Below are 12,878 nucleotides of genomic sequence, written 5' to 3' on the forward strand. Positions count from 1 at the left end.
TCCAGATTGAGTCTGTGGGAAAGAGGTGCCAGTGTCTTGAAGAAGGGATAGAAAGGGAGACTATCACCAAGAGGGAAACTGAATGAGTAGTAAAGAGTGTTTGGCAGGAAGAAGTGAGAAAGATAGTATGATCTACAAGAGGGAGGGTGAGAAAGATAGAAAAGTGGATGGAGGTTATAATGAGGGAGGAAGAATTGAGTAAGGGAGTGAGGGGTGTTAAGGTAGTGGAAGAGTGCCTGGAAGGAGGGAGGAAGGGTGTGGTTCAAAGAGGGAAAGTGGGTCTTGTATAAAGGAGTAAAGAATGAAGAGGGGCAGGAAGGGGTAAGATGTGTCTGGTATGTGCGAGTATGAAGAGGAAAGAGGCCTCTAGTAATGGAGAGGCTGAAAATGGGGAGGAGTGTCTGGAGGGAAGAGTTGGAGAGATGGTATCAAGGGTCTGGAAGGTCTGGGCAGGCATTTTAAAAGAATGTAAAGAGACACGGGACTTGAAGGGATAAGAGAATGTGGAAATGGAACTGGAGGGAATTTTAGAAGCAAGTTGGGTAAGGGGTAAAAAAAAAAAAAGAAGAAAAGGTCTCCCACACTTATTACATCAGCCCCAAAGACAGCAGAATGGTTAAACAGTAGACAAATGGAAGAGCAATTTTCACAGAGTGATGCTTCAAGGGGCAAATTTTCACCTTATTCGCAGTAGGACAAAGACCTTCATACATTTTACAAATGGACTGTACAGTAAGTCAAAGTGAAAGTCTACGTATACTTGGAAACCTGCTGTGGGTAGAAAGTACTTTTGGTCACTTGCACTTACATTTTTGTAGATAGAACTTTGCTGAAAAGTACACAGAAAGTTTTGAAAATGCAATCTCCACCCAACCTTTTTTTTTTTTTGCTCCAACCATAACACAACTCAAAAATGCTTTTTCTCAAAGTATGTACTGGCTTTTGTCCACATTGAGTAGAGGAGTGTGGTAGCCGTGTTAGTCCACTCTTAAGGTTATCAATAGAAATCAAACAAAATAAAACATGGAAAAGAAAATAAGATGATACCTTTTTTATTGGACATAACTTAATACATTTCTTGATTAGCTTTCGAAGGTTGCCCTTCTTCCTCAGATCGGAAATAAGCAAATTTGCTAGCTGACAGTGTATATAAGTGAAAACATTCAAGCATTACTATGACAGTCTGACAGGATGGGAGGAGGGGGGTGGGTAGGAAGTATGCATGGGGACATCAAAGCGTTGAGGAAATGCAGTTTTGGAAGCTTTGAAAACTGTACTTCAAATGTTAATATTTTGAGTAAAGATGTAAAACAAAATCTAGATCAAATTATCATAGAAGACTAAAAAAAGAGAGTATAGATATTAATTTTTTTTTACACTTTTGTTATTTGAAATCTATCCTTTTAAGCTTAGTTGGTAAGCAACAATAAAAAAAACAAAAGTAATTTCCTGAATGAATTCTGATAAGCTCTTCCAAATTAAACTAATACCAGGAAACAGAAGTCTACAGGTACATATAGAAAGTAAGTCAGCTTTTTATGTTGGAAGGCAAATTTCAAGTCTTTAATTTATTGATCAGTATTAGTTGTGGAGTATAAAGTAGCCAGAAGATAAGAACTTTGAATAGACTGTCCTTTGAAGTTGAAATTCAAGCATTTCAGGAGAATTAACACTTCTCAATTTTCTTCTCTGGAAGGTTGAAGTGTTACCTGGTGTACCAAGATATTTCATGGTACTTTAGTTTGTCCTTTCATTAAGGAAGATGATTGTTAAATAGAGAATCTGTACATGTCAACTCAAAATCATATCAAGCATAATAAACTTATAGGAGCCTACACTAACGTGAAAACTTTAAAGTTAATCCCTTTGCAATAGTAATAGAAAAGTTACCTTTTTAAAACCTTTATTCCTTGGGTAATGTTCTTCTCACCTCCTGCAGTGCAGTTAATCATCATTTTCATAAAATGGCTTTTTATTGGCGCTAGAAATCATCCAGGCTGGAAGGAAATTCACCTCATGTTCATTATATTTATTAGTTTATCTTTCTATGGACGTAGCATGATTCTATCACTCTGCATGGCATGCACTGAGTCTGGCAAGAAGACAGCCTGGGAAGTTATGTGTTTTTAACAATTTGAGAGCACAAGGGGCATTCAGCTGGGTTGCCTGCCAACACCCCTAGCCTCTTAACGCCTGTCAATAGTGCCAGTCACAGAGTAATTACAGTTGGACTCTTCCATCCAGGGTTTCAAGGAACAATTTGTACAACTGTTTTTAAATTAAAGTAAAAACATATTGTAAAGCATCTAAAGTGTAGAATCCAAAGATACTTCTTGGATTGTCTCTCTTGCCTTGAACAACTGTTGAGCTTGTGGATAATTTCAGTAGATGAAAGCATAAGAAGCACTGATACCAGTTGCACCAACTCTATTGCTGATGTAACTGCAGGTGCCTAGATTTTAGGTAACCCACTACTGGGTTATGCTAGTACTCTATAATTTATTTATTTGTAACATTTGTATCCCACATTTTCCCACATATTAGCAGGCTCAATGTGGCTTACAAAATACCGTAATGGTGGACGCCAAGTACGGCAGGTTTTAAACAAATACAATTAGAAAAAGGATCAGGCAAGGTAGGGGTAAATGGATACAATAAGGGACAAGGAAATAAGAAATAATATATTCATTGCAATGTATGTATAGATGCATTGCTGAGTTGAGCCATTTAAGTAGAATCAGTAGGGTAGGCCTTGCAAAACAGATATAGGTCTTTAAAGTTCGCTTGAAGTTTTGATGGTTATGTGTCGTTTTCAAACTCTTCGGTAATGCATTCCACATTTGCGTACTTAAGTAAGAAAAATTGGATGCATAGGTTGATTTGTGTCTGAGTCCAATGCAGCTTGGATAGTGAAGGTTCAGATAAGTACGTGATGAACTGATTCTGTTTCTGGTTGGAAGATCTATTAAATCAATCATATATCCTGGGGCATCACCGTAGATTATCTTGTGGACTAGAGAGCAAATTTTGAAAGTGATGCGGTCCTTGATAGGGAGACAGTGTAGTTTCAATCGAAGAGGTTTAGTGCTATCAAATCTTTTTTTGTTGAATATCAGTCTGGCAGCTGTGTTTTGGGCTGACTGGAGTTTTTTCATAAGCTGTACTTTACAACCCGCATATATTCCATTGCAATAATCTGTGTGGCTCAATACCATTGATTGTGTCAAGTTACGGAATATATCCCTCGGAAAGTAAGGTCTTATACGTTTAAGTTTCCATTGCGCGTCCAGATGCCATTATAGAATAGGCTCTCACCATGTGGCATCAAGGCACCTAAATCTCCTTAGTTTACTGCAAGAGTCACTAATCTGTGAGATCTGCATGATTACACAGAGACCTTGTCCAGCATGTTGCCAACCCAGCAGGCACCTGACCCTCCCAGGATGAGGCCAGCATTCCAGAAGCAGCATCCTCCACACCCAGCCGCAAGTGTCACCAGTGCCCACATCTCCTAGGCCATCTTTACAGCAACCTCCTCAGCTCTGGCCAGGCAACCAGCATCCAAGCAGGCGTGGATGGGACTCACAGAACCCCAGGCCAGTGGGTCTACCTTACAGCCAGGGCTCTCTGGGGCTAGTACACTGCCTTGCCTGGTGCTGGGCGCAGCACCAGTCAGGCGGCTCAATTTTTTCATGGGGCAGCAGAAGCAGCTGTAGCTCTTGACACTTCTGAGGGCAGTGGTAGCCCCACAGGGGAGGAGTCGGACACTGCTTTTGCTTCTCAAGGCCTGGACCATCCCTAGCAGCTAGGAAGAGGGAAAGATAGGGCTGTGAGGCAAATACCATGCTGTGGTGGTGTGTGCTACAGGGGGAGGATGTGTGGTTGTCATGGGGGAAGGGAGTTGTCTGTGCTGGGGAAGGGTGGGGTGTCTGTGTGCGGGGTGGGGGGGAGTAGGTTATGTGTTCTGAGGGGATTGTTGAAGGGGTGGGGGTATGTTTGGGAGGGGGGAGTTGGGGGGGGGGGGTTAGAATAAGATATTGTGAGCACAAATAAATACTTTGCTGACCTTTACTGGAAATTGTTCTGTATGAGTCTTTGTCTGGGGCAGATCCCCAGCTGGTGTGGTCCCTGGTCAGCTCTGTGGGGAAGGGGGTCATCACCCTCTTGGTCTGTCTGCTGCTGCTGCTGCTGTGGCCTTTAATACAAAAAAAAGCCATTTTTAAGGCTGTAGTAAAAATGGCCTTAGTAGGCAGGAAAGACCCACGTAAAAGCATTGTAAGGCTACTTTTTACTGCAGCTTAATAAAAGAGCCCCTGTGTGCTCACTTAGGAGTACTACTGAAAATAGCTCTCTTTAAATAATGACAGCTGTTTATCTAAAGCAGTGTTCTTCAGTGCAAGGCCCGGGGGCCAGTGGTGGCCCCTAGAGACTTCTGGGGCGGCCCCCATCGTCATGCTGATTTTTTTTCTTTTCTCTGACTTTCTACCCAAGCTCACAATAGAAAAAGGGAAATGTATGGAGGAAGAGCCACATGCTTGAAGGACAAGGAGTTTCTTAATAGAAGAAGAGAATGTATTAAAGGCCCAGCTACTTGAGGATACCCCGAATGAAAAGGTTGAAGGTGGGCTGGTAGGGTAGATGTCATTGACATACAGCAGTCAGAAATGTTGTGGGAAGGTATTTGATGGCTCTTAGCTCATTTTTTTCCAAAGTGGCCCCCAAGAGTAGTGAAGACCATTGCTCTAAAGGAACAAAATAAACATAATGCCTGAATTAAGACGACTTAAAATTTGTTAGAAATATTCATATTAACATGTATTTTCTCGTCATGTTAAAGCTAATATGGCATCTTTCTTACTATGTTACTATAAGGTGACATCTTTTGCGTTTGTTTCATCCTAGTTGTCAATATAACAGCATGCACAATTTGTGGAAAACCAGGTGCTGCTTGCGCTCATTTCAGAAATAGATTGTGAGGTAAATTTTCGTTATTCCTAAAGGTAGTATCCTTTGGTTAGCATCACTCCCACTTATTTCAGAGGTAACCAGCCAGCTCATTTTCGAAAGAGAAGGGCGCCCATCTTCCGACACAAATCGGGAGATGGGCGTCGTCCTCTCAGGGCCGACCAAATCGGCATAATCGAAAGCTGATTTTGGCCGCCTTCAACTACTTTCTGTTGTGGGGACGCCCAAAGTTCAAGGGGGCGTGTCACCAGTGTACCGAAGGCGGGGCGGGGGTGTGGTTAAGAGATGGCCGTCCTCGGCCGATAATGGAAAAAAGAAGGGCGTCCCTGACGAGCATTTGGCTGACTTTACTTGGTCCCTTTTGTTTCACGACCAAGCCTCGAAAAGGTGCCCGAACTGACCAGATGACCACCGGAAGAATTCGGAAATGACCTCCCCTTACTCCCCCAGTGGTCACCAACCCCCTCCCACCCCAAAAAAACAATTTAAAAAACATTTCTTGCCAGCCTCTATGCCAGCCTCAAATGTCATACCCAGCTCCCTGACAGCAGTATGCAGGTCCCTGGAGCAGTTTTAGTGGGTGCAGTGCACTTCAGACAGGTGGACCCAGGCCCATTCCCCCCACTACCTGTTACACTTGTGGTGGTAAATGGGAGCCCTCCAAAACCCACCCGAAACCCATTGTACCCACATGTAGGTGCCCCCCTTCATCCCTAAGGGCTATGGTAGTGGTGTAGAGTTGTGGGTCATGGGTTTTTGTGGGGCTCAGCACACAAGGTAAGGGAGCTATGCAGCTGGGAGCAATTTGTGATGTCTATTGCAGTGCCCCCTAGGGTGTTTGGTTGGTGTCCTGCCATGTGAGGGGGACCAGTGCCCTACGAATGCTAGCTCCTGCCACGACCAAAAGCCTTGAATTTGGTCATTTTCGAGATGGGCGTCCTCGGTTTGCATTATAGGCGAAAACCGAGGCTGCCCATCTTTAAGGTCGGCGATCTCAACATTTAGGTCGACCTAAATGTTGAGATTTGGCCGGCCCCAACCATATTATCGAAACGAAAGACGGACACCCATCTTGTTTCGATAATACGGGTTGTCCCACCCATTTACGGAGCCGTCCTTAGAGATGGGCGCCCCGTTCGATTATGCCCCTCTAGGTGTACATTAAGACCTTTTCAGAATTGTGCAAGCTGAGTTTTGGGGGATGAGGGGGTGCAATCATTTACACATTTTCCAAATGTATAGCGATATTAAAAGAAGCTCAGTATGAAATGGTGTGATATTTTGTTTTAAGTGTAAATTTGGTGTGGTCTGGGCAACACTTTAAATATGATAACAATCCTTGAACAAAACAATTTGAAATCTCAATTTTGCCCTAGGTTTCCTACTTTAAAAAAAAAAAACTGGTGCGTTCTAACAGTATTGAAAAAGAACAGGAGATCCTTAGTTGTAAGTGAAGTGATGATAAAATAGAAGATGAAGTTGTGATATTGCAAAAGAAAGGGAAAATGAACAGGCTCGATGGGCCTCACAGTCATTCTCACCTGACATGTTCTATGTTTCTGTGTTTCATTGCATGGCAAATGATAACTTATTAATATAAGACCATCTGTCTTTTATTTTTATCTCTTATTTCTACCCTACATTGTGCCATTTTAATATATTTTTTTTAATTGTCATTTTGTAAAAGGGACCCTTAATGAGCCATTACTGGAGTCAGTTGGTGTGGAAGCTGTAGGCCGAGTCTCTGCTCCAAGGATAAATCCTTCTTATCTGTTCCCTTCTCCACTACTGCCAACTCCAGACTTCGCGCCTTCTGTCTCGCTGCACCCTACGCCTGGAATAAACTTCCTGAGCCCCTACGTCTTGCCCCATCCTTGGCCACCTTTAAATCTAGACTGAAAGCCCACCTCTTTAACATTGCTTTTGGCTCGTAACCACTCGCCTCCACCTACCCTCCTCTCTTCCTTCCTGTTCACATTAATTGATTTGATTTGCTTACTTTATTTATTTTTTGTCTATTAGATTGTAAGCTCTTTGAGCAGGGACTGTCTTTCTTCTATGTTTGTGCAGCGCTGCGTACGCCTTGTAGCGCTATAGAAATGCTAAATAGTAGTAGTAGTAGAGGAGTAGCCTATTGGTTAGTGCAGTGGAGCTCCTTGTGACTCTGGGTAAGTCACTAAACCCTCCATTGCCCCTGGTACAAAATAATACCTGAATATATGTAAACCGCTTTGAATGTAGTTGCAAAAACCTCAGAAAGACGGTATATCAAGTCCCATTTCCCTTTCCCCCTTTCCCTTATGACATCACAATATCAGAAGTGAGCCAAGTATCAGGCAATCAAGCCATTGTGACATCACTGATGAGGTTGGCTCTTATTGGTGGACTGAGCCTCCACCTACCCTCCTCTCCTCCTTCCTGTACACATTAATTGATTTGATTTGCTTACTTTATTTTTTGTCTATTAGATTGTAAGCTCTTTGAGCAGGGACTGTCTTTCTTCTATGTTTGTGCAGCGCTGCGTATGCCTTGTAGCGCTATAGAAATGCTAAATAGTAGTAGTAGTAGTGAGGCATCGCCTACCCCTCCCTTCCTCTTTCCCCATCCTGTAATTATTGTAGTTCCTTTTCCTGCTGTTTGTATTAAATTTAAACTATTGTAAACTACTCAGAAAGCATACTTACGTTGCGGTATATCAAAATAAATGAAGACTTGAAAATGTGCAGAAAAAAATATAAAAATTTGCATTTTTATCATTTGTTACTAATAGTGTGCATTCTTTTGAGAGAGTTTGCACTGTATGCAAAGATGATATTCATTGTGCGTGCATGAACTATTGCACGTGTGACCTATTGCTCATCTGCATACCACTGTGCATGCATACATAATGCACAGTCTTTTAGTAAGAGTACACCCTCTTTGCATATAGTGACCTATTTTATAGAAACATAGAAGCATGATGGCAGATAAAGGCCAAATGGCCCATCCAGTCTGCCCTTCCACAGTAACCACCAACTCCCTCCTTTTCCTAATGGATCCCACGTGCCTGTCTCTTGCTTTCTTAAATTCTAGCACAGTATTCGTATCCACAACTTCCACTGGGAGGCCATTCCACGTATCCACCACCCTTTCTGTGAAAGAGTATTTTCTTGGGTTCTTCCTAAGTCGATTTCATTTTAACTTCATCCTGTGCCCTTTCATTCCAGAGTTTCCCTTCATTTGAAAAAGGCTCACCTCCTGTACATTAATGCCACTGAGATATTTAAATGTCTCTATCATATCTCGTCTCTCCCGCCTCTCTTCCAGCGTATACATGTTGAGGTTCATGAGCCTATCTCTGTATGTTTTATGACCAAGACCACTTACCAATTTGGTAGCCGCCCTCTGGACCGACTCCATCCTTTTTTTAATCTTTCTGTAGGTGCGGTCTCCAGAATTGCATGCAGTACTCTTAAGTGGGGCTTCACCAGAGACTTATAAAAGGGCATTATTACCTCTTTTTTTTCCTGCTGGTCATCCCTCTCCTTATGCACCCAAGCATGCTTCTGGCTTTGAACATCGCCTTTTCTACCTGTTTGGCCACCTTAAGGTCATCAGACACAATTACCCTCAAGTCCTGCTCTTTGTTTGCAAACAGGAGCACTTCACCCCCTATATTGTATTGTGCTCTTGGATTCTTGTAACCCAAGTGCATGACCCTGCATTTCTTAGCATTAAATCTTAAGTTGTCAATTTGTGGACCATTCAAGCTTCACTAGATCCTTCTTTATGCCATCCACTCCCTCAGCAAAGAGACTAACCTTACTAGACAGCCCTTCCACAATATCACTCACAAAGATGTTAAAAAGAGCTGGCCCTAGAACCGATCCCTGTGATACACCACTAATAACATCCCTTTCCTCAGAGCAAGCTCCATTTACCACTTCCCTCTGACTCCTCCCATTTAACCACTTTTTGACCGAGTCAGTCACTTTAGATCCCTTGCCGAGGGCATTCAGTTTATTAATCAGTCGTCTGTGCGGAACCGTGTCAAAGGCTTTGCTAAAATCCAAGTACACCACATCAAGCGCCCCTCCCGCATCCAATTGTTTGGTCACCCAGTCAAAGAAGCCAATCAGATTCATCTGACACAACCTGCCTCTAGTGAAGCCATGCTGCCTCGGGTCCTGCAGGCCATTCAATTTGAGAAACCTTACAATCCTCCGCTTTAGAAACATTTCCATTAGTTTACTCATCAGAGAGGTCAGACTGACAGGTCTGTAATTCCCAACCTCCTTCTTACTTCCGCTCTAGTGCAGAAGGACAACATTCACCCTCCTCCCACTCCGCTTTGAGCCTCACAATGCTATTGTGGCACTTCCTCCTGTCACTTATATATCTGAAAAATAATTTTCCCCCCAATTTTACTATGTCGGCTATCTTTTCTTCCATTTACCTCTTCACTTTCCTGACACATTTCCTGCGTCTGTTAGCTTTTCCAGGTAACTCTGCCTGTCTTCCTCTTTCTGAGTCCTCTTGTAACGTATGAAGGCTAATTTTCTTTCCCTTACCTTTTCAGCTACTACGTTCAAGAACCAGAGCGGTCTTCTTTTCCTCTTAGTTTTATGTAGTTTACTAACATAAAGGTTTGTCGCCTTTAAGTTGGCTCCTTTCAGATTCAGCCACTGCTGTTCTTCCTTCAGCTGTTCCCATCCAACTAACTCTTCTTTGAGAAATTCCTCCATCTCAGCAAAGTTAGTTGTTTTGAAATCTAGGACCTTCAATCTCAAATAAGCCCTCTCCTTCTTTCTCTTAGTATTGAACCACACCATTCGGTGATCACTTAATGCCAAATGATCTCCCACAGTAAAATCAGAAACATTGTCCCCATTTGTAAGCACCAGGTCTAGAATAGCTCCACCCCGTGTCAGTTCCATCACCCACTGCTGAAACAATTCTTCCTGTAGAGAGTCCGAGATCCCTCTGCTTCTAGATGATCCCACAGCAGGGACGCCACAATCGACGTCCAGCATCCAAAATCACCTATTAGTAGTACTTCCCCTTTCCTAGCTAGCTTGTGGATGTCTTCTATTAAGTCGCAGTCCAGTTCTTCTGACTGTGAAAGTGACCTGTATATTACACCAATGTAAATATATTTTTCTTTTCCCCTTTCCAGTTTAACCCACGACGCTTCTTCCTTATGCCATTCGTCCTTCAGTTCTGTCACATTAATATTACTGTTAACATATAATGCCACTCCTCCCCCTTTTTTCCTACCCTGTTCTTCCTGAGTAGATTCTAGCCAGGTACAATTATATTCCAGTCATGGTTCTCCGTGAGCTGACTAAATCTTGTTAGTACACATTTCTGTATAAGTGACCTAATTCATAGAAATTAATGGAAGAATAATCTTTTTATTTTCTGAATAAACTACTTAAGATGGAAAATTTGGTAAAATACAGAATCCTTTGAGGGTGTGACTACTTAGTAATAAATTCAAAATATCACTTGTCCATAGTGTTCAATTTTATTTAAATACTTGTATGTACTCCCTCCCCAGTCTCTAGGTTCATTCAAGGTAGCTTACTGATTGTAAATGAGCAAATATTCTGTTCTTGTTAGCACTGATGCGTTTTCTTGTCTTTTTCTAAAATAAGTCAGGTTGTAAAATACCAGTTTCCTATTTCCAAATCTGTCTCCTTGTGTAGGTAAGCCAGTATACCTTTGCGATGTGCAGTTACAGAGAAAAGAAATCTGAGCCACAGGAGCTGATGCAACTTGAAGGATATACTGTGGATTATACCGATCCTCAGCCAGGTAAAACACCCATAAAAGTGTGATTATAAAGGGCAATTCTATTACTGAGCTCCTGCAGTTTTGCACCCCTTGTGCATGTTAATGCGGGGTAATTAGCACTTACACATGTAAGAGCTCTAAGTGCTGTTCTGGTAGGGCACTTGTAAGTAATCAAGTATATAAATACAAGAGGTCCTACATGTGGGAGGAGCATGGCAGGACATAGGTAATTGTCCCTCATATATGCACAACTTAGGTACTAACTTAGGGCCCTGTTTACTAAGGTGCGTTAGTGTTTTTAGCGCGCCAACCATGTGCCTATAAGGGATATTGTAGGCACGTACATGGTTAATGTGCGTACATTGTTAACTCACGTTAAAAATGTTAATGGGCCTACAACGCTGCTTAGTAAACAGTGCCCTTAGATTATGAGCTCACCGGGGACAAGAAAAAACATATACTTTAATGTAATTCACCTTGGAAAAAGAAAATGTTTAATTGCAATTAATCGTGCAGTTAAAGGCAGGGCATAGCCAATAGTCTATTAGGGGGGCACAGGAGGGGAAGGGGGCACAGGGATATACTGGGGGGGGGGGGGTTTGTATTCCTCCCCTCCCCCTGCCATATTAGATATCATACCTTTGCTGGTAGGGTTGCGGATGCTGAAGCCCCGCCAGTCGAAGAAATCCATTCCTAAAGCGGCCCCTTCCTCCTTGTGCTGCCTTAGGAGCAAGGAAGTTAGCTGGGTGCCTCTAGCCACCGATGCCCGCACTTCCTGAGCATGCTTAGTTCATGCACAAACTGAGCATGCTTGGGGAGTGCAAGCATTACTGGCTGGAGGCACCCCACTGACTTCCTTGCTCCTGAGGCTGTACGAGGAGGAAAGGTGTGGCTCAGGCAGGGGCCTGGCTTCGGCATCCAGTCATTGAACAGGTACTGCAGCTTTGGAGTGGACAGGAGCCCAAGTGGGGAGGGGCCTGTTCTCCAAGCCCCCTCCCCTCCCCTGAGGCTATACCACTGATTAAAAACTTAATATCTTCCTTTTCTCGCCTCCAGGTCCAACTCTCACGCAGAAATTCCAATTAGTGCCAGTTAGTGCCAGTAATTTGATAGCATTCATTCATCTGCATTAATTGACTCGTTAAAAAATTAAATTTTGCGCACAATTTGGGTGTGTGCTCAGGCTTGCATGTGCAATTTTGAGCACTATGTATAGAATTAGGGGTTAAAGTGGGAATTAGTGCCCGACCATGTTAACAGTCATTGGGATGGCTTGACATTTAGTATTCCTTCATTAGGACTAAATTCTATAAATGGCACCTAAAAATTGGCGCCAAAAAAATAGCACAGCGCTCGCTATTCTATAAACGGAGCTTAAAGTTAGCTGCCGTTTATAGAATAGTGTGTTGTGCCAGGAACCGCAACTACAGTTAGGCGTGTCCATTTAAATCAACAACACCTTGGTGTAAATCCCCGCATCTAAATTAGGCATGGATACCCTTTATTCTGTAACAATGCACATAAATTAAAGAAATGTTCCTGATCTGCCCCGACCCTTTCAGGGTCACACCTCCTTTTTGAACCTGTGTGTAAAAGTTACGCACGTAAATTTTAATTCAATTAGCACTAATAATTGCTTATCTCAATTATCGACATTAATTGGCTTGTTATTCAATTAAACTGCGTGTGCAAATTTGCGCACACAGTTTTTAGTAAGTTTTATAGAATTCCGGGGATAACATAGATTGGGCATGGACTGCACTGTGTAGTTGATATACAGTAGCTTACTTATTAATGCAGGAGATAATGTAGATCACATAACGTAGTTCACTTAACTCAGTAGTTGGTATTAAGTGCATCTGTGCTGTCTGCCATGCAATTGAGACATAAGTATATTGCTTCTGTGTTCTCTCTTGTGGGCATGCCATCAACAGTTAACATAGAACAGTACACTAATGCTGTCCGATTCGGCCAAATAGTTTTTGGTTTGATTCAGTTCTTTAAGGCAACTGTCAATAAATAAAAAAACAAATTTCATTTTTCTACCTCTGTCATCTGGTCTATTAATTCTTATAATTGTGTTGGTCCCAGTCTCTGGGTTCCGCGTCCTCTTAACACTTTTGCCAGGGTTTCCTGGT

At 42.5% G+C, this 12,878-nt stretch overlaps 1 protein-coding gene across 5 annotated transcripts in view; it reads left to right on the forward strand.

The window, feature by feature from the left end:
- CADPS2 (calcium dependent secretion activator 2) overlaps window positions 1-12,878 on the forward strand; it is a 596,794-nt gene that overhangs the window by 320,919 nt on the left and 262,997 nt on the right. For all 5 annotated transcript variants that reach the window (XM_030215887.1, XM_030215888.1, XM_030215889.1 and 2 more), the window contains exon 10: window positions 10,653-10,761. In XM_030215887.1, the coding sequence (XP_030071747.1) occupies window positions 10,653-10,761 (109 nt within the window). The remainder of the gene's footprint in view (window positions 1-10,652; window positions 10,762-12,878) is intronic.

This window comes from Microcaecilia unicolor, chromosome 10 (assembly GCF_901765095.1).
Source record: "Microcaecilia unicolor chromosome 10, aMicUni1.1, whole genome shotgun sequence".
Taxonomy (NCBI): domain Eukaryota; kingdom Metazoa; phylum Chordata; class Amphibia; order Gymnophiona; family Siphonopidae; genus Microcaecilia; species Microcaecilia unicolor.